At 36.1% G+C, this 24931-nt stretch overlaps 1 protein-coding gene and 1 long non-coding RNA gene across 16 annotated transcripts in view; one reads left to right on the forward strand and one right to left on the reverse strand.

Annotated features, from left to right (window-relative positions):
- Nucleotides 1-24931, reverse strand: part of LOC306656451 — a 561410-nt gene that overhangs the window by 336219 nt on the left and 200260 nt on the right. The window lies entirely within an intron of this gene.
- Nucleotides 1-24931, forward strand: part of BPTF (bromodomain PHD finger transcription factor) — a 134372-nt gene that overhangs the window by 65053 nt on the left and 44388 nt on the right. For 10 of the 15 annotated variants that reach the window (XM_079131551.1, XM_079131556.1, XM_079131552.1 and 7 more), the window contains 8 exons: nt 570-758; nt 5184-5371; nt 6778-7133; nt 7593-7724; nt 18266-18395; nt 18766-18904; nt 21234-21413; nt 22481-24794. In XM_079131551.1, the coding sequence (XP_078987677.1) occupies nt 570-758; nt 5184-5371; nt 6778-7133; nt 7593-7724; nt 18266-18395; nt 18766-18904; nt 21234-21413; nt 22481-24794 (3628 nt within the window). The remainder of the gene's footprint in view (nt 1-569; nt 759-5183; nt 5372-6777; nt 7134-7592; nt 7725-18265; nt 18396-18765; nt 18905-21233; nt 21414-22480; nt 24795-24931) is intronic. The other 5 variants (XM_079131557.1, XM_079131545.1, XM_079131547.1 and 2 more) reach the window with 2 other exon arrangements.

Consider the following 24931-nt stretch of genomic DNA (forward strand, 5'->3'; position numbering starts at 1 on the left):
CCAGCCCATGTTTGTGTTAATTTTAATACACTTTTAGGAATCAACCTCTTAGTTTAGTGGTTATGGTTCAGTTGTCGTGGAAAGTGAATTGCCTTTAGGCATTACCTGGGGGATGTAGAACTCAGGCAGAACCTTAGAGGCAAATAATCCTGTTTAAATCTCTTCCTAGTATGATGGAATACTTTTGAAAAGTAAGAATATAAACTTCAGATTTTGACATATTATCTCAGCAAAACCACTTTGGCTGTATCTGGTGTACCCTACGTTATGTGAAGTAGTTATATCAGTTGTTTTTTTCCTTCAGCTCTGGGGTATCTGACAGATTGTCTGCCTTGCACTATAGACTGAAATGGTAAGAGTTTGTTAGTTAATAGACAGTAGACAAAAAATAACTCATAGGGTGATGCTTATCCATTTCTTTTCATACAGTGCTTTATTCACACATGATCAACTTTTTAAAAAGATACTAAAGCTTTGTAATGAAATCCTGAAAGTTAAATGCCTTTTCTGACAACTAGTTTTTTTTTTTGTGATTTCCAATTTAAAAATCAGATATTCTATTTTTCTAGAAGAATCTAACAAGACATGTGACAGCAGTAACACTAGTGGTACCACTACCTCCATCCAGCCTAATCTGGAAAACAGTAACAGCAGCAGTGAACTAAATTCTTCCCAGAGTGAATCTGCTAAGGCAGCTGATGATCCTGAAAATGGAGAAAGAGAATCCCATACACCTGTCTCTATTCAGGAAGAGATAGGTAAGAATATACTTCATCCATTAAAGGGAGTTTTTTTTTTTTTTTTACATTTTTCAATTTTTTAGAATAAAATTTTAGTGGGGGTGGGAAGATTTAAATTTTTCTTTACCCATTTTGTTTTCCTTTTTCTTTTTAAAGTTTATTCTTATTTTTTTAAACATAAGTAGCGCCCCCCCCCGCCTTTTTTTTTAAGCAGAAAAGCAAGCTGGGTGTGGTGGTACACGCCTGTAATCCCAGCTACTGGGGAGGCTGAGGCAGGAGAATCAGGAGTTCAAGGCCTGGCAGTTTTGTGAGAGAACCTGTCTCAAAACAAAAAGCATACAGAGGAATAAAATAAATGACCCTTTTTATACCCTTTCCCCAAGTGTAACCACCATCAGCGATTTGATGTGTACCATTTTAGGTCTTTCTCCCTGCAGTTACATTCGTGTATGTGTGTTTATGAAGTTGTTCGGTTTTTTTTGTTTTTTTTTTTTTTTTTTTTTTCACACAAATGGGATCATTCTGCATGTATCATTCTGCATCTTGGTTTTTTTTTTTTTCATGTCAAATGCACTATTTTTAACTGCTGCATGATGTTTGATTATTATAAATTGTGGTGCTTTTTAACATTCTCAGCATTTATCTTTGTATACGTGGGCAAGTATATCTGGCAGTATAGAAACACTAAATGGAATTGTTTGTTAAATGGTAGGCATATTTAAAAATAATGATAGCTATTGCTTAATTGTATGTCAAAGGAATTTATACCTATAATTCATACATCTATTTTCCCCCATTCTTAAACCTTAAATTCAGTATTATCAATTCTACATTTTTACCAACAGTAAAAAGTATTTCATTTCAAAATTTGCACATCCTTCCTTATTCATGTGGTTGAATTTCACATGTGTGTTGAACTTTCTGCGACTTGATTAGTCTTATGTGCTCATTTTTTCCTATTGAATTTTGATATTTTTCCTTAGTGCATTTTTGGACTGCTTTACATATTATGGCTATTAATCTTCGATTTTTACATATATATGTTTATATAGTAGTTTCTCATTTTAGACTGCTGTATGTTCATCTGGAAATTTTTACATTTTTATGTAGTTAAATTTTTTAATCTTCGGTGTTTCTCTGAATTTTATGTATTATCAAGGAGAATAACGTGTCTCACAGCAGATTTCTTATGACACTTATATAACTGTTTTTAATCTATCGAATATAATTTGGTATATTGTATAAGGTGAGAAACCTGTTTTAATTAGGACATTTTCAATTGCAAATAATCAAAGCAGTTTAAACTAGCTTAATTGAAGAGAAATTTAATTAGCTTATGCAGTTGGGACTTCTGAGCCATCATCAGGCATAACTGGACCCCCAGGTATAATGACTCTTTCTGTCTTCCTCTCTTTCTCTCTCACCTTTTGAATCTACATATGTTTGTATGTTAATTTCATTCTCTCCTAATACAAACAGGCTTTTTCCAAGTGGCAGGGAAGATGGCACCAGCAATTTGTATTCCTATCTTTCCAAGCAAGGTCTGTGACCCAAAGACAAGGCCCCTACTCCTGCTCCAAATCAAAAGTCCTTGAGGAAGGAATTTGAGTGGCCTATCTTGGATCATATTGTTCCCACCCCTGTGGCCAGGGCAGGCAAGGTATTATGATTGATGACTCCAGCAAAAGTATGTGATTAGAGTGGGGTAGGAATGGTTTTCCAAAGAAAGAGGGGTACTACAAAGATAAAACGCGTAAATACCTGCAACTCCACCCTGTGGTAGCTCAGCATATACATGTTTACTCACATTTGTTCCCATACATACAGTTAAAAATACCTCTGCCTAACATAATGCAAAAATCTCACCCATAAGTGAAAAATTCCAAAACCTCTGTCCCACAGTTACATTCAGTAACTGTAATTGTTACAGTAATTGTAATTGTATCTAGATCCAAATCTAGATTTCTGTGCTGTGCATTAATTTTGACAGGTCTTATCATGGCTTATCTTGATTTTGCAGTCTGTGAGTCAAATTATGAATTTAACTGCCTGTAGCATTCATTATCCTGATAGTAGAGGGTGCTCTTCAGTAAGTCTGGGAGGATAAATGTGCATGAGAGGTGAGAAGTATATGAGAAAATTCTCCTTCTGGAGGCCATTCTGTTGTAGCAGCCTGGTTCCTGCTGGGAATGGATTTCTGGGGATTGCTGTAGGATTCAACAGTCTCATACTCCAATTTGGCAGGTTTGGAATTTTTTTCCCTGGCAATAGCACTCCCTTACAGATCATTAGATATTCTGCTGATAACTTATTAATGATAATTAATGATTAATAATAATGTGTCAAGGTCCCTGAAGGTGAATCCCCCCCTGCCTCCTCATTTTGTCTGTTTAGTAGGTCAGTAGCCCTAGCCCTCAGGTGAATAGAGTTTGTTTAGGCTTCTGCCTCCTGAAACCATTCAACAATGAACTTTAGAGACTGGGGGAGAGCAGATCTGTACTCTGCCACAGGCTGCATGGGAATGACTCACTCCTTTATAATAGAAAGAATATGGCCCTTGGGTACAATGTGTTGGGTAAGAACGTTTGCCTCAGCCTTGCTTCCTTTGCTCTTTCAGGTCTTCCCCAGGGGATCAGTTATCTCCTCCTAAGCAAGTGGCAAAGTATTAATTCTGAGCAATATTGGATTGTTGGCTCCAAATTGAGGAGCTTCCTTTAAAAAGCACTGTGCCAGTCATTCCCTTTCTGTTTCTGGGAAGTCCAGTCTACACCAGATGTTGTGAATAAGGTCTCATAGGGTGGTATAGATGGTTCTTGGAAGTAGCCGCCATAGCTCAGCATCGTGGCATAAAGCTTCAGCATGTGGGGAGTAAGGATTTGAGACCCAAGAGAAGACTAATGGTTTTATATTCAGGGTTACCAGCTTTCAAGCTCCACATCAGAAGATAACTCGGTTTCTTCACTCCATCTTGATTTAGTCAGTGCCAAATTTTGGAGCCAAAATCTTAAAATACTCCTCTGCATTATTTAGGACTAGCTGGTTTTGACAGAAACCCATCAAACTTGCTTAAAACAAGAAGGGAATTTTATTGGCACAGTTGAGTAGTCAGCAGGTTCAGGGCTGCTGGCAGCCTCAAGTTTGTTAGGGGTCCAGATAGCTGAATGAGATTATCATGGTCTTCTCTCAGTTTTCCCTTCTCATATTCCTCTCTTTCTTCTCTGTGATGGGCTTATTGTTTTCTACCAGTGTCAGTTTTTTCCATTTGTAGGAGTAAAATCAGCTCGCCACTAATGTAAAATCCCTCCAGCTCACAAAAAGAAAAAGCAGAGATCCTTTCTCCATCTCCAGATTAAAAGAACTGGAGTAGAAAGCTGACTAGTGATTGGACCACCTAGCCAGTTCCTGGGAGAGTCACTGTGGCCAGTAGTGGTGCTCTCTGTCTGGCCAGGCTGAGCCTGTTGTTCAACCCAAAGGAGGAAGATACTTGATTTGTAGCACTGGCTGTATCATATGATTGAAGTGGGGAAGAAAGCATTTTTCCAAAGGAAAGAAGAGATGTGGAACAGATTAAAAGAATAAATGTTGGCTAAACTGTCTTAACTTTTTTCCCCTCCAACATGCACAGCAGTTTTCCCAATCCTATCTTTGTCTCTACTTACTTTAAATGCCATCTTTAGAATATATAATGTGATAAATTCTTGTCCTTTTAATTACCAATGCCACACTGTCCTAATTAAAAAAAAAAAACAAACTTTAAATTAGAAAATTCCTATCTTAAATTCAGTTGTCTGGCCAACATGGATGTTGGAACATGATGCAGTAGTTTTAATATAGAAGAGAAATATTCAGCCGAAGTGAGATTACATAGATACCAAAGCAGAAATTGCTCCTAGGCAGTTTAGTCCATCACTTTAAAATTTTTACTATGAATATGTTGAGAGATCTTTGTTATATTAAGAAAACTAATTTAGTTGATTTTTATGATAATAAGCTTACACATCTAGCTTCCCAGGAGAAAAAAAATCACTTGGTATTTCTAAATACCAAGTTCAAAACTATTAGGTATTCAGACAGTTTCCTTGAAAATCTAAAATCAATCATGTCCTTTTAATACAGAAATCTATATTGAACAATGTTTTGTTAGTGTGCATTTTGTGTCGTTATGTTCATTACTTGTAAATTTTGTAACAGCCCCTCCTGTTCTAATAGATGAGTTTCAAAACAGGTAACCTTGCCCATATATATTTTCTTTAAAATAATAAACGACTCACAATAAAATTCTGACACGTTTTCTTTTAACTACATTAAAGAATTAGTGACATTTGCTTTGACTAGTCAAGAACTTTATTTACTTTCTGGATCTGAGATGCATTTTGAATAAATGAGGCATTGTTCTTATACTTATTGTCAGCAATTACTTTGTGGCTTTTTCATTGGTAACAGGTGACTTCAGATCAGAGAAATCTAATGGGGAGATGAGTGAATCTTTTGGAGCTGGAAGAGGAGCATCTGGCTCAACTCGCATTATCACCAGATTGCGGAATCCAGACAGCAAACTGAGTCAGCTGAAGAGCCAGCAGGTGGCAGCCGCAGCCCATGAAGCAAATAAATTGTTTAAGGAGGGGAAAGAGGTATATTCTTTCTTATTTAAAAAAAAAAAAAAAAAAAAAAAAAAATCTCTGGAGTATGAATAATTATATTTATTATACCTTAAAAATAGGTGCAGAGGTTTATAGATGTATTTTTGAATTATATTTTCACTATTTTCAAGAATGTAGTGGGTAACAAGTATAAAAGCCTTAGGCTTACATTATGATAAGTGTGTTTGCATGCCCAAAGATGTTGTAAGAGGGTGATACTAGATGATCTTTTTTTTTTTTTTTTTTAATGTAATTCTAAAGAGATTACAACCTTTTACACATATGGCATGTGAGAGCTTTACAAAGAACTTTAGATTATTTAATCACTTTGAGTGAGCTGCAGCTACAGGAGAGGATATACCTAACCAAAAGCAGAAAACAGTGCACAGGATAGACAGCGCCAGCTCTGGTAATGGGATCAAAGGTGGGACTCAGTGTCTCTGTCCCCACCTAGCTGTGGTGACAGAACAGTGACCACAACTGTTGTCTCCTAGAATTACTTGTAAGTAAACGAGAATAGACGATGTTCTTTTTCTTCTTTAACATCACAACAGTTGCTTTCAGGCAATAAGTTTCAAACTTCTTTTTGACCCAGACCCTTAGTAAGATAAACATTTTTTTCCTAGTAATTCTTTACACACATCTAAAAGCTTCCTGAGGGAGTATTTATCTTACTGTGCCAGAAGCAATCTGATATTTTTTTCTTGTCGTCTAGTGCATTTTATTATATTTTATTATTTTAAAAGTTGAATAAGACCCACCATCATTTCATAATCCACCAAAAGGTTAGGATCAACTTTATTTTCCCTTGCCTTGTGGTGCTGGTAGTCAAACTTGGGACTTGTGTATGCTAGGTAAGCACCCTACCAACTGAGCTACACCCCAACCTGGGGATCAACTTTTTTGTCAGTCCTGGGGATCAAACTCAGGACCTCTCACATGCTATTGCAGTGGAATCAACTTTTTGAAAGCACTGTTTTATATTATCCATACATTTCTTCTACTAAAACTGGAATAATAAAAATGCAGAAAGAAAGATATGTTTTGGAGAATTTATTTTAGATGTTAATAACATGTAATGCCCTCTAATGTTACAAATTTGATATTGTGGTTGGTGAATACTTGCACATACAGTCTCGTGTATATTTGAGATCATGAAAGTAGTCACTAGTGTCTAACACACACTTAATGTTAGTTTTCTTTCTTTTCATGGTCATATCTTGGTTGTTTAATTGTAAATTATTAGCTTTCACTTTTACTTTTAAACCTCAACAGTTCAATTATAAGATGCATCTTAACTCATAGAAATGTTTAATTACACTTATTAAAAGGCAGTTGATAAAACAAAATTTGCATCTTTGCTGTGAATAATGAAGATTTTTTATTTTCTTTGTCAGGTACTGGTAGTTAACTCTCAAGGAGAAATTTCACGGTTGAGCACCAAAAAGGAAGTGGTCATGAAAGGAAATATCAACAATTATTTTAAATTGGGTCAAGAAGGGAAGTATCGCGTCTACCACAATCAGTACTCCACCAATTCATTTGCTTTGAATAAGCATCAGCACAGGGAAGACCATGATAAGAGAAGGCATCTTGCACATAAGTTCTGTCTGACTCCAGCAGGAGAGTTCAAATGGAATGGTTCTGTCCATGGGTCCAAAGTCCTTACCATATCTACTCTGAGACTGACCATCACCCAATTAGAAAACAACATCCCTTCATCCTTTCTTCACCCCAATTGGGCTTCACACAGGTAAAGGAAACTAAGGATCATTTTTTGCTGTTAATTACTAAGCACTTACAAAGTGATTGATATGCCTTAAAATGTCATTGCTAGTGAATTAAATGAAGTTAGTTTGGTCAGTCAGTAAAGAACCTAGAGGTGTGGGTGTACTTTTAAATTGTTGAATCAGCACTAGCAGTTCAGTGATTATTTTAGGAACCAGTGTTTATGCCTAGAAAGTATAGGCCATCAAGTTCCAGGACATTGTAGAAGGTCAAGGAATCGTGAGGACTAAATGATTTCTGAAATTTCCTCTAATGTTTAAAGTCTGATTCTGTGAACTTGAAACTTCGAGTAGCAGTACATTTTTCTCTGCCACCTAGAATCTTTGCTCACATGCACTCTAAGATGGAGTTACCATAAATCAACAACTATTATGCTTTTAACTTAAAATCAACCAAATGAAATAATTTTTCTTCTGAAATATAGGGCAAATTGGATCAAGGCAGTTCAGATGTGTAGCAAACCCAGAGAATTTGCGTTGGCTTTGGCTATTTTGGAGTGCGCAGTTAAACCGGTTGTGATGCTACCAATATGGCGGGAATCCTTAGGACATACCAGGTGAGTGAACTCTGACCCTTGTGAATGATGAATGTTGGGTACTGTTTTGGAAGTACTTATTGATCAAAAATGAAAGTTAATGTGGTTAAGAGTCACACTAAAGATGTCACACCTCTTGGCCACCTTTAGTTCTTATTTGTAATACAGTACTGTAATAAAGATCAAAAGAGATCAGATACGGAAATTTTTTTAAAGTAAAAAGTATTTTTCTTGGAATAGGAAGAATACTCATGTTTTTTGAGTATCTGTACTAGAATGTTCCAGGTACTATGCTAAGGATCTGCCTTATACCCTTTTTGAGACTTGAGTGACTGAAGATCTTATAGCTCCCAAGGAGACCCAGAACTGTGTAACTTGGACAGATAAATTTTGAAACTTGAATCTGCTTAGCCCTGATAGACTTAGAAAAGAAAAACAAAACAAAACTTATATAGTCTTTAAAAAGTTATTTCAAAATTATTATACGCTTATGGTAAAAAATGCAAATATTACCCAAGAGTATAAAGCAAAAAATAAGATTCATTCTATCTTCCCTGCTTCCCTATGGGGCTTCTACCATTTGTCTAACCCCTTAATTTTAATTTTAATTTTTTATTTTTTGTGGTAGTGGGGATGAACCCAGAGACCTCCTGCTACATTGAGTCACACCCCCATCTGGGATTACAGTATGCTATTACTTTCCACATTTGTTTTATTTTATAATGAATTAACTTTTAGGTAAATTTATACCTACTAAACATTTTCATGTGCTAAAAACTGCTTCCAGTTTTCTTTGGTGTTTCCCCCCACATAATCTTATTGATGCTCCTGTCTTCTCCCTGGCCCCCTTTTCCTTCCCATTTTGAATATAATTGCTGCTATTTGTAGAGTCCTCCACAAATGGATGGACTTAATTTTTCCTAGCAACTGAAAAACAAGGTTAAACTAAGGTGCTGCAGAACTGTGCACCAGGGGACAAGAGAGCTCAGTGGGTGTCATGCATCTGTTATATTTTTTCTAGCTCTCTTTTATCAAGGCCAAGCCAGGAAAGAGCCAAAGTAACTGGGAGGTAGTGCCCTGTTTCTGTTGCTCCTTCTTCATATACCTCCAGCCTTGCCCAAAACCATTCTTTTAGGAGGTGATCATCCTGAAACTTGTGTTGGCGGGCCAAGAAGCCATATGTCTAGTGTCAGAACAAAGCTTCAAGAACTATGTTAATTGTTACTAAGTAAACCTCCATTATTAGATGTAATGTAAAATTAATTGTACCTTTTATAGATTTGTTTTCAAGCACTGAATATTCTAGTAGAAGATAGAATTCAGACTTTTTTTAATCCATTTTTTTCATCATGCTTTGTCAGCATGACTGGTCTTTTCAAAATGTTCTTTAGACTTATAAAATTCTGCTGTGAATTGTATTAGTATAGCATCTGGTAATATATACATAGGAACTCTTGTTTAATATAATGATGAAGGGAAATAAAATAGAATAAAATTTTTTTAAAAAATTAGGGGCCATGATTTAAGAAAATTAGAAATTAAAAATAGGACTTCCTCTTTTGGTAATGGTATGGTTAACTAAATAGGTCACAAATTTCTAAAACTAGATCCTAAAGACATACCTAGAAATTCAAACTAATATTTTATTCAAAAAGATTTTTTATTGTGATAATCAATAAAAAACTTTTAGTAACAGTATTTTTTAAATATTTATAAATGATCTTTATGGAGAAATTCATGAAAATTTTTGATGAAAACAAAAATACAGAAAAAGCAGAAAAGTTTCTCTTGTGTTTATGTACAGTATCTTGACAGTTTTAGGTTTTCTCCTGTTAATATATAAATTGATTTGAATAACATTAAAAGTTTTAGTTGGGCTGGGTGTGGTGGCGCATGCCTATAATCCCAGCCACTCAGGAGACCGAGGCAGGAGGACTGCTAATTGAAAGCCAGCCTCAGCAAAAGCAAGGTACCAAGCAACTCAGTGGGACCCTGACTCTAAATAAAATACAAAATAGGGCTGGGGATGTGGCTCAGTGGTTGACTGCCCCTGAGTTCAATCCCTAGCAGCCCCTTGCCCCCCAAACAAAGTTTTAGTTGGATTTCCTGTAGAATTGGTAAGATGACAGGAGAAAAGACTAATGACAGAAAAGGCAAATTTTAAGGACAAGGTGGGAAGGACTTGCTCTGCCAGGTTACAAGATGACTTCTTTTTTTCAAACCTTTTTAAAGGTTTTTTTCTTTTTTTTTTTTAAATATAATTTTAGTTGTTGATAGATCTTTATATGCAGTGCTGAGCATTGAACCCAGTGCCTCATATGCTAGGTAGACACTCTACCACTGAGCCACAACTCAAGCCCCACAAGACTTCTTTTAAAGCTATGATAATACAGTAGTACAGACGCAAAGATAAACATAGACCAATGGTACACCATAAAGAGTCCACACATGAGTGGAAAGGTAAGGCATGATGTTCAGGGAAAGGGGAGTGGTCAATGAGTTATCCATGTTGGTGGAACATGGGTTCCCTGCTTTATGCTATAAAGAAGTCATTTCCAGATTGAGCAAATCCTAAATGCGAAAAGCAACACTTTAACAAAACTCCAAGTAGAAATTATGGAACATTTTCTTTATGACCCTGTAAGAAACTTCCCACTTGTCTCTTCCCCCACCTTTTTCATTTACAAGCATGTTGCCAGATGAAAGTAAGTGTAAAAGAGTGTGTATGTCTGTATACACTGCAATGAGTTCCTATGTTTATAAGTGATACAAATGTAAGATTCTGTGTAATGTAAGCTGTAATGGATAATAATAAAAGTGAAGCCATATGCAATGGTGCACACCTGTAACCCCTGCAACTCAGGAGGCTGAGGCAGGAGGATTGCAAGTTCAAGGCCAGCCTCAGCAATTTAGTGAGGTCCTAAGTATCCTATTGAAATCCTGTGTCAAAATAAAAAGGGCTGGAGATGTGGTTCAGGTGTTAAGCACACTTAGGTTCAATCCCCAGTACCCCCCCAAAATAAGCATCTATGCATTCACCACCCAACTTTAAAATGAGGACATTACCATGATTGCATTTGCTTTTCACTCACATTATCTTATTTCTCCTGAGAAAACTACTTTTTTTGTGTGTGGGGTGTGGGGGGTATTGGGTATTGAACCCAGGGTCATGTGTATGCTAGGTAAGCAGTCTACTGTTGAGCTACATTCCTAGTTTTTTGTATTTTATTTTGAGACAGGGTCTCACAAACTTGCCTAGCTGGTTTCAATCTTGTGATCCTCCTGCATCAACCTCCTAAGTAGCCGAGATTATAGGCATGGGCCACCACACTTGACTAGATCACCACAACCTTTAAGTTTGTGTTTTATTATATGCTTCCTTTATAATAGTAGTTTGTTTTTTGTTGGATTTGAGCTGCCTTGTAATAAAGTATTGTCCTAAAAGACTGGGTCATGAACTGGTTGAATTTATTTTTGTTGTTTTATTGTAATATAATCAAAAGAAGGTTAGTATCTATAGTATATTCAAGAACTCTTACACTTCAGTAATACAAAAAATGAAGCCATTTAGTAGTGGGAAAAAAGCTAAAAATATAAATATAATTTACTCAAGAAGAGACACAACTAGCCAGGAAGGATGAAAAGGTGCTTAACTTTCATGGTAAGTTGGGAAATGCTCATCAAAACCATAGGCTACTGTTCCACATCCACCAGATTGACAAAAGTTTAAAGAAAGACTATTAACAAAGAGATAACATACGAGTAAGACAGCCCTAATACATTTCTGATAAAAGCTCAGTAGTGGAAGGAGTGGTATAAAAAGTGAAGTTTGGTGAAAAAGTTAAGGCAGTTCTTGTGTTTCATACCAGAGAGGAGCTATTACATGTATACACGAGGACGCATGTTAGAAGAATGTTCCTTAGAATTTTATATTTAATGGTAAGATATGAAAATAGTCCCCAAATAGTCATCATTGGGCACATTTAAACTATGACATTGTCTTATAATAGATTACTGTGTAATAGCAAAAGTCAAATAGAGCAACAATTTTAATGAGATTGGATCTATAAATATAGAAGGTAATGAAAAGAGTTCTATCACTAAAAATACATGTAGTTTGATATTATTTGTGTTAAGTTTTAAAGCATATATGCTAATATACTACAATATTATTAAGGAAATGTAGATGTTTATAGTTAATGCTTAAAGAAATTCAAGGACTGTATGCTTTGAGCTTAAGAAGTAATACTTAAGGGCTGGGGTTGTAGTTCAATGGGAGAGCGCTTGCTTGGCATGTGCAACATACTGGGTTCGATTCTTAGCACCACATATGAATAAGTAAAAATAAAAAGGTCCATTGACAACTAAAAAATATTGAAAAAAATAAAAGAAGTAATACTTAAGTAAAATATGATCAAGAAGTCATGAGTCAGGTACAGTGATGCATGCCTGTAGTCCCAGCAGCTGGAGAAGCTGAGGCAGGAGGATCTCAAGTTCAAAGCCATCCTCAGTAAAGATGAGGTGCTAAGCAACTCAGTAGGACCCTGTCTCTAAATAAAATACAAAGTAGGGCTGGGGACATGGCTCAGTGGTTGAGTGTCCCTGAGTTTAATACCAGGTACCAAAAAAAAAAAGTCATTGTGAAAACAAGCAATTTTGATTTGAATGTTAATGAAAGCATTATATATATTGAAATTTGTAGGATGCAATTAAAAAGTTCCTAGATGAAATTGGTAGTCCTCAATGTTTGTATTAGAAAAGAAAAACTGCAAATTAATTAGCTACATATACATCCAAAGAGGCAATGTAAAGGAAAGAAACGTTGAAGGTAAGAACAGATTTATTGAAATAGCAAAGATGTGTAAAACTATAATTTACAAAATTCTGATGAAATTATCAAGGAAAATGAAAAGCCAGAAAACACAAATAACTGATATCAAGAATAAAGAAAGGAACTTACTAACCAATATTTCTGATTATCTAGTACTAGCACTGGGGATTTTAAAGTCCCTACAGGTCCTCTGACAAATACCCAGGCTCCCTACATCCATAGAGAAAGCAGCCACCTTGGCTAATTTGGGGTTGGAGGGGGAGTTGGAAAGGAGATGCTAGAGTGATCTTATCCTTAGACAGCAGGTTATAGGCCACACTTAGAAAAAGGATTTCTGGTTATATTACTGCATCTATGATTTTTTAAGTAAGTTGTGGAAATTTCAGGAATGAGAAATTTTAAGTCTTCTACCAAAGTAGAAAATGAAGGAAATCTTGTAGATCTTAATTTTTGTTAGTATATAAAACTTGACAAACAAAGCACTGCATGCGTACCTGTGGTGCATATCTGTGATTCTAGTGACTCAGGAGGCTGAGGCAGGAGGATTGCAAATTGCAACTTAGCAAGACCCTGTCTCAAAATAAAAAGGGCTGGGAACTGGCAGTGTGTCTCAGTGGTAAAGCATCCCTAGGCTCAATTCTCAATACTCACTTCCCAAAAATAGTTGGAAAAAACTTGATAAAAAGAAGCAGGCAAATAGAAAATAATGGCCCTGTTTCTTTTATTAATATTTATCATTGATCAGTAATTAATAATAGACGTGCACGTAGGAAATCTTATATAAACTATTAGCAAATATATTCCAGAATAAATTCAAAGAATAGCAAATTGACTTCTTGCTAGGCATGGATAACTTGTTCTAATATTAGATTATTTTGAGAAACCAAAGAAATTTTATGATCAGTTCATTAGATGGCAGAAAAGTTTTGGTTTTGTTAGTTCATTGTCAATTAAAAAAAAAAAAAAAGCTTAATAATATATTGTTCTCTTTTTTTGTGGTAAAGATATATTTCAAACAAAATCATTGTCCTTTTTTCTAAAACCCTTAAAGTATTCCCCTTCAGGTGGAACGAAACAAAGATGCCCACTATCTCTACTATTTTTATTTTCATTTTTATTTTTCAAAGATGTAGATGGACAGCATGCCTTGATTTTATTTGTTTGTTTTTATGTGGTGTTAAGAATCCTCCCCAGTGCCTCACACATGCCAGGCAAGTGCTCTGCCTGAGCTCCAGCTCCAGCCCTCACTACTATATTTTGACTTTAACTAAAAATAACAGCCAGTGCAACTTGCCAAGAGAAATAATATGTTAACATTGCCAAGATATAGGCACAGTTATTATAATTGATCTAATTACGTACTTCAGAAATCCCCCCATGGCTGAAATACCATCAGAAACAATATGAAAATTAAATAAGATTTGTGGCATACTGAATAAGAGCTTTCATGTAAACAAAAAAATAACCATGTAGAAAACACCAGGGGACTTCTGAGTTAAAATAGCAAATTAAATAAACACATTTAATTTTGTTCTTCCCTGACTTCCATCAGAACTGACAAAGGGATGATGGTGGTGGTGGTGGTGGTGGTGATTTTTCAGTGGTGTTATGGATTGAACTCAAGGCCTCTTGTGTACTACGTTAGTCTCTACCACTGAGCTGCATTCCCCAGACCCCAAGAGCTATTTTGAAGTTGTGAACCCAGAGGGGCAAGGAATAGCACAGCATATAGCAGTAGTAAAATTATGGAAGCAGTAATTGAAATGGACATTGGTAACCTATTTAACAAGGCCACTGCTCAATGGAAATGTTCCCATGTCACACCACTGAACCCTCAAAAAGCACAAAGGCAGAAGTCAAGAGCAGTCCACTCTGGACTGTCTCTTTATAACGGGCCTATTTTACACTGCAACGTGCCAGGTACTGTGATTGTGGTGGGCCCTCTGTCATCTTGGGCTTGCTCATAACCTCGCCTGCTAATTCACCAAAAGAGGCTCTTACAAAGCTACAGCCAGACTGTGTGGCACAGGAACAAGGTCATATTTTATTGGACACTTTTCATATTGACAATATTACCCTTTCTCTCATGCAGCCAGTTTTATGCATGCTACTGAGTTTTCAAAAGCCAAACTTTTTTTTACTATTTGGGATATACACATAAGTAGTAAAACTGAAGGACAAACCAGGGAATTTTTTTAACACAAAAGTCAGAGTAGTAATTGCCAAGGGTTAGGAGACACAAGCTTCTGATACATTGCTTATTGATAAAGCTCAATTTTTTGAACTATGTTGCATTTTATATATTCATAAAAATTTTAAGTGAAAAGATGCCAGCAACAACCAGAAAAGCTGTCAAACAGCTAGGAATAAGTTTTAATACGAAATATTCAGGCCCTGCATAAAGGAATCTTTAAAACTTCAGTAGTCTTAAAAGATACTCTGCCTTGTGAATAGGATTTGCTCTCCTGAGGCCATGGGTGGCTTGACCAAAATGATATTAATAGTTCATCTAGAAAAATTAATGTGCAAGACTAGTCTTAAAGGAAATTGGATATTTAGAATAGGTGTTACAGCATATTTTGAAGCTAACATAATTAAGATAATAATTTGTCCTGCTGAAGAAGGAGAGAAATGGAGTAGATTAGGAAATCTAGAAATAGATATAAATGCATGTAGGCATTTAGCAAGTGGTAGCGTTACATGTCAGAAATCAAAGAGGGCATGTTTGGGGAAAATGTTACGTAGATCCTGCCTTAGCAAAAACATTCAGATTAATGAAGATTAAAAAAAAAAAAACAAAAAAAACCCTAAAACAAAGAAAATTGCAATAAGAAAGCATGCATTAATTTATATTTTTGTTGTGATACTTTCTTTTTAAACAGATAAAAACCCCAGATGGCATACAGGAGAAAAGTGGATACATGTATTTAAAATTGTGTGGAAAAATATTATAATCATATTCAAAAGACAGATGAAAAACTGAGGAAAAATATTTGCACTACAAATGGAAAATGTCCTTAATTGACAAAGACCTTTTATAAATGAAAAGGACTAATAGTCCAGTACAGACAAGACAAAGGAATTGAACAGGCATTGTGCAGAAAAATAAATATGAAAGGCCAGTAGACATAAAAAATGATTACTTCTCTCATAATTAAAGATCCATGGGATAGTGTCTCTTACTGCTCAGTTGGGCTAACAATTTGGAAGTTTGATACTAACTCAGCTCATATGGATGTACGGGACAGCAGGTTATCTTTGTAATGGATGGGAGGCTGGAGGGCACAGTTCTGAGGAGCAGTTTGGCACTGTCTTGATTGGTTAAGTGCAGGAAATTTTGGTCTCAGCCATCCCATCACTAAGGAATCTAGAAGGATATTCTCCAACTTTACCATGAAAGATACGCTACATGAAATGCTGTATGTAGTAGTTTTAGTATAATAGCAAAACAACCACAACAGAATCCTGAGCACTGCAGGCCGTCAGGAGTGGAGTTGATGCTCAGTCTATTCCAGCTCTCAGATGACTCTGTATATGTGGAAGGAAAGTCTGCCACCCACTGTGCCCACCACAGTGGAGTGGCTGCTGAAGCCTGCATGTTACCAGTCTGATAGGTCTTCCTTCCTGTGGCCTCTAGGCCACCAGTAGTGCCAAAGATTTCTCCCTAACAAAAAGGATAGAAGTCCTACCAAGCTCCCTATGCTTCTGCCTCTCCCGAATAAGATCATCTTGGTGGCAGTGGTTTTTTTATTGGGAAAACATCACAGATTAACTGTAATACTATAATAATATAACTATTAGTTGTATCTATAACACTTAATGGCCTAGCAACCTCAGTAAAGTATAAATCCTTTGAATTTGGGGACAGAGACCAAGAGCCCCAGAGTGTCATGGTGCTAGCATTCTCTACACAGTGCTCCATTCCAGGCCTCTCTCAGAAGATAGCTCAGTTAGTATGGTGGACCTGGCCTTTTAGAGGCGGAAGAAACCAAGGTAACAAAAACTGTGGCAACTACTATTGGGTTCTGGCATTGGCATCCCTTCCTCAGGGTATCCGCCATGCTATGCCTCTGAGAGTATTGGTGAATAGATGGTATTTGAGTGAGTCAGTTCCTAATGAGAAACCTTTCCTCTCCAGCCATCACGTGAGGAGAACCTGGGAGCTTATGGAGTATGTTCTCTATTGTAGTTGTGTGCAGTTAATAGTCATGAACTCTCAACCTGGGGGAGCCAGTGTGCTGAGGTCCTATGATCGTAGGAACACAAAGACTTCTTAAAAAGAGGGAAAGGAAGGAGGGCAGAGAGAAAGGGAGAGAAATGGGGAGTGTTTGATGCAAGATGAAGGTAAAAAGAATCCAGTCGTCGGGTCCTCCCACACCCATCTTTGTAGCATCACTAAACTAAGTTGACTAAAGGTCCCATATAACAATGCATGAAAAATTGACTTCCTTTGGTTTGGTTGGGATGAAAGCGATTCTACCACTGGGGCTCGTAGAGACAGGAGTTCTTTCCTCTCTTTGTAGATTTTGGTTCATGTCTGTTTATGAGAAATATTCCCACTCATGAAAATCTGGACTAACCACCTTAATGTAGAATCCCACATAGGCCTGCACATTACTGGTGCATAGGTGCCTGTTCTGCCTGATATTAGAGGGTGGCTGTGCTTTACTTGGGTCTTATGATTGAGTTCATTGTAAACCTCCTTTCCTGATTCCTCCTCTAATCCAAAAGGGCCCCTTTTTCTGTGCATGTATAGTAAGCCAGAATTCTTTGTTAGTGGACCTTGTGAAGTCTTCAAAATCTCCAGTGCTAGTGAGAAAGAAACAGAATTATTGGTTGATGTAAAAATAAAAGCTTTTGGATTTGGACTTTGTAGGAAGGAAAAAAAAAAAAAAAACAAAACACTGAAAATACACTTAAAAATTTTTTTTGTTTGTTTGTTGATGAACCTTTTCTTTATATGCATTACTGAGAATTGAACCTGTGCCTCACACATGGTAGGCAAGTGCTCTACCACTGAGCCACAACTCCAGCCCTGTGAAACATATTTTCATAGTGAACTAATTCAGTAAGATAGTTTCTCCCTGCAGTGGCATATTTTTTAGTTCTTTTAAAAAGATCTTTTACTCTGATACAGAAAGATCTTCTAGTACAATTATTCACTGTTTAAAAACCGTAGTGTGTACTACCAGTTCTTTTGTGTAAATGCATAATAGACTAAAAGGTGAAAGATTTGTAAGATCTGAAGAGAAACCAAAGTATGCGTGATGGACTGTATAAAGAGACACATAAATGGTATTATGTGTGAAATCTTTCAGGAATAAAACAGAAGTATTTCTTTCAGGAAGGGATATGGAAAAGATAACATTTTTTGGTTTTGCCATTTTCTCTTTTTTTAAAAAATTTTTATTTTTTTTTTGTAGTTGCAAATGGACAGTGTGCCTTTATTGTATTTGTTTATTTTTATGTGGTGCTAAGGATCTAACCCAGGGCTTCACAAGTGCTAGGCAAGCGCTCTGCCACTGAGCTACAGCCCCAGGCCCCAGTTTTGCCATTTTCTACTCTGATTTTTCTTGTTAACAAAATTCTAAATCTATTTATTTTTGTCAGTTGGGACTGGGTTTGTGGGATTACAACTAAACAGACTTTGGTTTTGTGCCTCATTTTCAGAATTGCATTTTTACCTTTTAAAGTTAAGTGTATTTCTGTTTTCATATCTGTGTGTTTTTAGGTTACATAGAATGACATCAATTGAAAGAGAAGAAAAGGAGAAAGTAAAAAAAAAAGAGAAAAAGCAAGAAGAGGAAGAAACAATGCAGCAAGCTACGTGGGTAAAATACACATTTCCAGTTAAACATCAGGTAATTTTTACTGTAATCCTTCTAAATAGTGTTACCCATTTCTGAGACATTTATTCTACAACTTTGAATACCTTATAATTTTCACTTTTCACATAACCTTTTAATTGATACAGTTGGGATGAAGTACATCTGTCTGATAATTTTATAAGCATAGATTCCTCTTACTAGGGAGTGTTTGAGACTAATTTGTAGAAATTGTTATAAAACTAAAACTTTGTTAAATTTTGTATTTTAGGAAGAATTTTAAGTTCTTTCATAAATCTGATTCCCAGTGAAAATTCAGTTGATTGAGAAATTTAATTTTCCTGATTCTTACTTTTGTTTGATAATATACTGTGTTGTTTAATTAACTTGTTTTTATTTATACCAGGTTTGGAAACAAAAAGGAGAGGAGTATAGAGTAACAGGATATGGTGGTTGGAGCTGGATTAGTAAGACTCATGTTTATAGGTTTGTTCCTAAATTGCCTGGCAATACTAATGTGAATTACAGGAAGTCGTTAGAAGGAAGTAAGTAATTGAGTCTTTGAATAGTTATGCTTAATATGAAATATTTTAAATGTTTAATTTTTCACTAGTAATAATTATATTTCTTTCTGAATAACCACGTTTGATTTGTCTTATTTTCTTATAAATTGATAGTATATTGGCCATAGTTTGGATTAAACCATTTTTCTGAAATTTTTGATAGTATGTGCAAAATTACTGTTGTCATTTACTAATTATAAACTCTTAAATTTTAAAAATTACCATGGGCTGGGACTAGAGCTTAGTTGGCAGAGTGCTTGCCTCACAAGCACAAGGCCCTGGATTGTTCAATCCCAAGCACCGCAAAGAAAGAAAGGAAAAAAAAGAGATCTATATTCACAAGATTTTACTATCTAGAATTTCAGTTAAAGAAATGCAGTATAAAAAAATTTTTTTTTCTTTAAAGCCACAGCCACCTAATTATAATATTGCTTTTCAAAATCTTAAACTCACTACTAGTTGACTTCAGGAGTAGTTACATATCTGGTAACCTCAACATACTGCACATAGCAAGTCTATCCTGTACCAGGCATGTAAATGAGGTGTTCATTTGATTTACTACTGGCTAACAAACTTTAGCATCTAGAAATCAGAGTTCTAGAGATAAACTTTCCTTTGTAGAGACTAGATGGTGTGTCAACCTTCACACCAGCAGGAGTGAGAAGTCCGTGACCAAAATGTTCTGTGACTCTTGGCTTCTGTAGTCCTATTTCCTGTTTGCCATGTAGTCTCTCCCCTTTGTTACCTAAGCAATTTTCAACAACCACTGTGCTGATTTATGTTGTGATGTGTGCTGTGAAACTTACATGTATTGCACAATAGTGTGTACTTACCTAGTTAATCAACTTGGCTTCTTTGTGAATACTGATGAAAACTGGACTGGTAGATTTGTGCTGTTGTTAATGTAGGAAAGTTAGTATTGTTTTATCTTTTTTTTTTTTTTTCTTAGTTGTCAGTGGACCCTTTATTTATTTATTTATATGTGGTGCTGAGAATTGAACCCAGGGCCTCACACATGCCTGGCATGCATTGTACCACTGAGCCACAACTCCAGTCCTTGTTTTATTTTTGTACAGGAAAAATACATGTTTTATAAATATCACTGGTATTTATTTTGTCAGGTCTGACAGTATCTTGAAAATGGTAGTTGCTCAATGAATATTTCTATTTGGTAAATAGCAACAGTCAATACTCAGTTCTATTATTATTCTATCCTTTATAATAAATTCCAGCTGATTATCGTAAGGTTCTTTTATTACCTTTTTGTTGCTCCACTTATCTACTTAGGACTTAAAATGTATTGAGCTCTTTAATTGTATCTGAACTGCTTTGATATGTGTAGTAAAATACAGATGATCAATGTACAAATTATTTATACTTTTGCAGATTTACTTTGTATCCACTTTCCTTAATATAGAGTTTCTCATATTCAGATGCCAGACTTTATCTAATCTGGTACCAAGTTGATTTTTTTTTTTTTTTTTTTTTCTGCCATACAGGGGTTGAGCCCAGAGCCTTGTGCATGCTAGGCAAGTGCTGTACCATGAGCTACACCCTGACCCAGGAAGTTTGGGTCTTTTTAAGACTTTCTTCCCAGGTGGTAGTAGGGAAGAAAGCAGCAGTGCACACTGTCCCTGGCTCTGGGCCTAACTACAAAATAGGAACCATAGTGAAGGCAGTAGAAACTGTAATTAATGATGGCAGAACAACTGTTGCTATAATAATAGCTAACCTAGGCTGATAGGGTGAGGGAGGCACATTTATGTTGAAAAACAGAAAAATGCATTTGGGAAACTTGACTTGACCCAAGAAGACCAGAGTGTTGAATGTGTCTGGCTGTTTATCTCTGACTTCTGGCATCACGTTAAAACTGGGCATTTGTATTTGCACACCATTTTTAAATCTTCAGTAAAGATTAGGTTTGAGATACTCTTTATGTAAAGACTTTTTTTTAAAAATGTGATGATGATATGGAACTCAGGGCCTCATGTGTGCCAGACAGGGGCTCTGTCACAGAACTGCATTACCAGCCCATGAAGATCTTTAATGCAGGAAAAAAATCCAAACATTTATAGTTGTCTATTTTAAATGTCAGTGTTCTTACAACTTGTAAAGGGTCTCCTACTGGCTTGTAAAAATTTTCTGAGCAACTTGAATGTAAGAAAGTGTAATGTACCTTCAGCTTTTGTTTTGTTTTAATGAAATATGACTGACTGGAAAATACTTGGTTATTTCTACTAAACTGGATATATTAAAGTATATTTCCAATATTGGAAATAATTGTAACTGACATAAATGTGGGTTTTTTTAGCCAAAAATAGTATGGATGAAAATATGGATGAATCAGATAAAAGGAAAAGTCCACGGAGTCCAAAAAAAATAAAAGCAGAGCTTGATTCTGAGAAAGCTGAAGTGAAAGATGGAGATGCTGCAAAAGGAACAGACCAAAGCGAAATGGAGATCTCAAAGATTACTGAGAAGAAAGACCTAGGTAAAGAGGCCAGAGTGGAGGGGAGGCAACCTGGGCGTGGCGAGAGTACAGAGGGTCAGGTTCACACCACAGTGTGTCTGTGTGGTAGATAACAGCTTTATTGAAACATAATTCATACATCTTACAGTTCCTCCTATTAATGTGTAAATACAGTGGTTTTAGTATATTTCCAGAGTAGTTCAACCATTATCACATCAATTTTAGAACATTTTCATCATCTGGAAAGGAAGTCTCATGCTCATTAGCAGTCACTTCCCAATCCTTTCTTGGATGGCCCCAGCCCACCAGTCTGTTTCTGTCTCTGTGGATTTGACTGTTTGAGATATTTCATGTAAGTGGAATCAGATAATATGCTTTCCTTTATGACTGGCTTCTTTAACTTAGCATAACGTTTTCAAGGTTCATCCATATTGTATATTTCAGTATTTTATTTCCAAATAAGGATTACATTGATTGGCCACATTTTGTTTATGCAGTCATTGCTTGATGGACTTTGGGCTGTTTCCACTTTTTAACTATTATGAATAATGCTACTCTGAACTTTTATGTACAAGTTTTTTTGTAGACACGTTTTCACTTCTTAGAGGTATACCTAGGACTGGAATTGCTGGATCATATGGTAACTCTGTGTTTAACCTTTTGAAAAATTTTCATTGTCTTTCGTAAAAAGTGGTTTTTTGAAAAATGATATGAGCTAGACAATGCATGCGTCTAAAGATATTTTAAAAATACAGAATCTTTTCATTAATGTGTGCGATAGCGTAGCACATACTAAATAATTTTTCATTATAGCATTCCATCTTTTTAGATACTAAGAAATACTAAGAATCAGAATATTTATATATTTGTAAATTTGTGAATTCAGAAATATAGATTTTGTGTTTTTTAACCTTTTATCAAGTTTAGCCCTGTTCATACTTTAATCATGTATCAAGAACTTTGAAATATATACTTCTTTTTAAGCCCTAATGTGAAAAGAAGAAAAATGGGCACTTTTAAAAATAAGTCTCGTAAATTTCTCGTTTTAGAATAGAAATTACACTTATATAAATGTCTTTATTTCACAGATGTAAAAGAACTTTTAGATTCTGACATTGATAAATCCTTCAAGGAAGAACCAATGGAAATAGATGATGATGTGAAAACAGAGTCCCATATAAATTGTCAGGAAAGTTCTCAAGTAGATGTGGTCAATGTCAGTGAGGGTTTTCATCTAAGGACTAGTTACAAAAAGAAAATAAAAACTTCCAAACTAGATGGACTTCTTGAAAGGAGAATTAAACAGTTTACACTGGAAGAAAAACAGCGCCACGAGAAAATGAAGTTGGAGGGTGGCATGAAGGGAGCAGGGAAGTCATCTCCAAGTTCTTTGAAAAGTATTTCTGAGTCACCAGTAATAACAAAAGCAAAAGAAGGGTGTCATAGTGACCTGCTTAGACAAGAACAGAGCCCCAGTGCAGGTAATGATAAATCAGAGGACTTGATTCAGGGGTGTTCACAAAGTGATTCCTCAGTTCTTGGAATCAGTGGTCCTAGTCTTAACACAGACAAACTCTATCCAAAAGATCAAGTGTTAGATGATGTCTCCATTCAGAGTCCTCGGATGAACTATGGCAAACAAACTTCAGTTGAAAATGACATAGATGAGAGTGTCTCTGAACCTGCCAGTAAAGGCCAGGAACTCGGTAAGATTAAAACAAAAGGAAGTGATTTTTTCATTGATGACTCTAAACCAGCCAGCACAGATGATATCGATACTTTGATCTATAAGAACAAAAAACCACTCATACAGGAGGATAATGACACCATTGTTTCTTCTTCTAAGAGTGCTCTACTTCCATCAGTACCTAAGAGTACCAGTGACACCAGGAGTGCCCCATCTCTGTCAAAAGCATCAGACTTTGATGGAAAACTGGGATGTGACTCTGAATATAATAGCACTTTGGAAAATAGTTCTGATACTATGTCTGTGCAAGATAGCAGTGAAGAAGATATGATTGTTCAGAATAGCAACGAAAGTATTTCTGAACAGTTCATGACTCCAGAACAAGGTATTGAAAGCTTGGAGCCATTGAAGTGCGAGTTTGTTTCTACTAAGTCCACTGGAAACTGCGATGACAGGCTGCAGGGTAAGGTAACTGAAACGAATGGTAAAAGACCAAGTCAACAGTACAAGTTAGAGGAGAGACCAGTTAATAAATGTATTGATCAAGTAAGTCTAAAAAATATCACTGACAAAAGGAATAATGAAAATCGAGAGTCTGAAAAGAAAAACCAGAAAGCAAGTGCATTTCAAATAAATGGAAAAGATAATAAACCTAAAGTGTATTTGAAAGGTGAATGCTTGAAAGAAATCTCCGAAAGTAAAATCATAAGTGGTAATGTTGAACCAAAGGTTAATAATATAAATAAAATAGTCCCGGAAAATGATATTAAGTCATTGACTGTTAAACAGTCAGGTGTAAAGCCATTCATTAATGGTGATGTTGTTATGGAAGATTTTAATGAAAAAAATAATTCAGATTCAAAGTCACATGTACTGAGTTCTTCAGCTGGTGAAGGTAATTACCAAGATAGTCTTGAGGCGCTACCATCAACCAAAGAGTCTGACAGTACAGAACCCACCACGCCTCCACCATCTTGTCCAGGCAGTAGTTCATTTAATCAGGTAGAAGATATGGAAATTGAAGCCTCAGAAGTTAAGAAGGGTACTCCATCACCCATCACATCTGAAGAGGAATCTAATCTCAGTAGTGATTTTATTGATGAAAATGGGCTGCCCACCAACAAAGATGAAAATGTCAATGGAGAATCTAAAAGAAAAACAGTCATCACAGAAGTTACCACAATGACATCCACAGTGGCCACAGAGTCAAAAACTGTAATCAAGGTAGCAAAAGGTGATAAGCAAACCGTTGTCTCTTCCACAGAAAATTGTGCCAAGTCCACTGTCACAACCACTACTACGACAGTAACAAAGCTGTCCACACCCTCCACGGGCAGCAATGTAGACATCATCTCTGTAAAGGAGCAAAGCAAAACTGTGGTCACCACAACAGTGACAGACTCACTGACCACTGCAGGAGGCACACTGGTAACATCCATGACTGTGAGCAAAGAGTACTCCACAAGAGACAAAGTGAAACTGATGAAGTTTTCAAGACCGAAGAAGACTCGCTCAGGTACCGCTCTGCCATCCTACAGAAAGTTTATTACCAAGAGCAGCAAGAAGAGCATATTTGTTTTGCCTAATGATGACTTAAAAAAGTTGGCAAGAAAAGGAGGAATCCGAGAAGTCCCTTATTTTAATTATAATGCCAAACCTGCCTTGGATATATGGCCGTATCCTTCTCCTAGACCGACCTTTGGTATCACATGGAGGTATGTGCTTTAGAATGTATTTGGGGGTGGGATAAAGATTTAAAAGAATTACCTCATAAAAGTATTTCATTTTCTAATAAAATGGGATAATAGAAATAAGACAAGGAAGCGTCTGTTTAATGGCCAAAGGTAGTAAC

The sequence above is a fragment of the Sciurus vulgaris genome (assembly GCF_902686455.1).
Source record: "Sciurus vulgaris genome assembly, chromosome: 3".
NCBI classification, from domain to species: domain Eukaryota; kingdom Metazoa; phylum Chordata; class Mammalia; order Rodentia; family Sciuridae; genus Sciurus; species Sciurus vulgaris.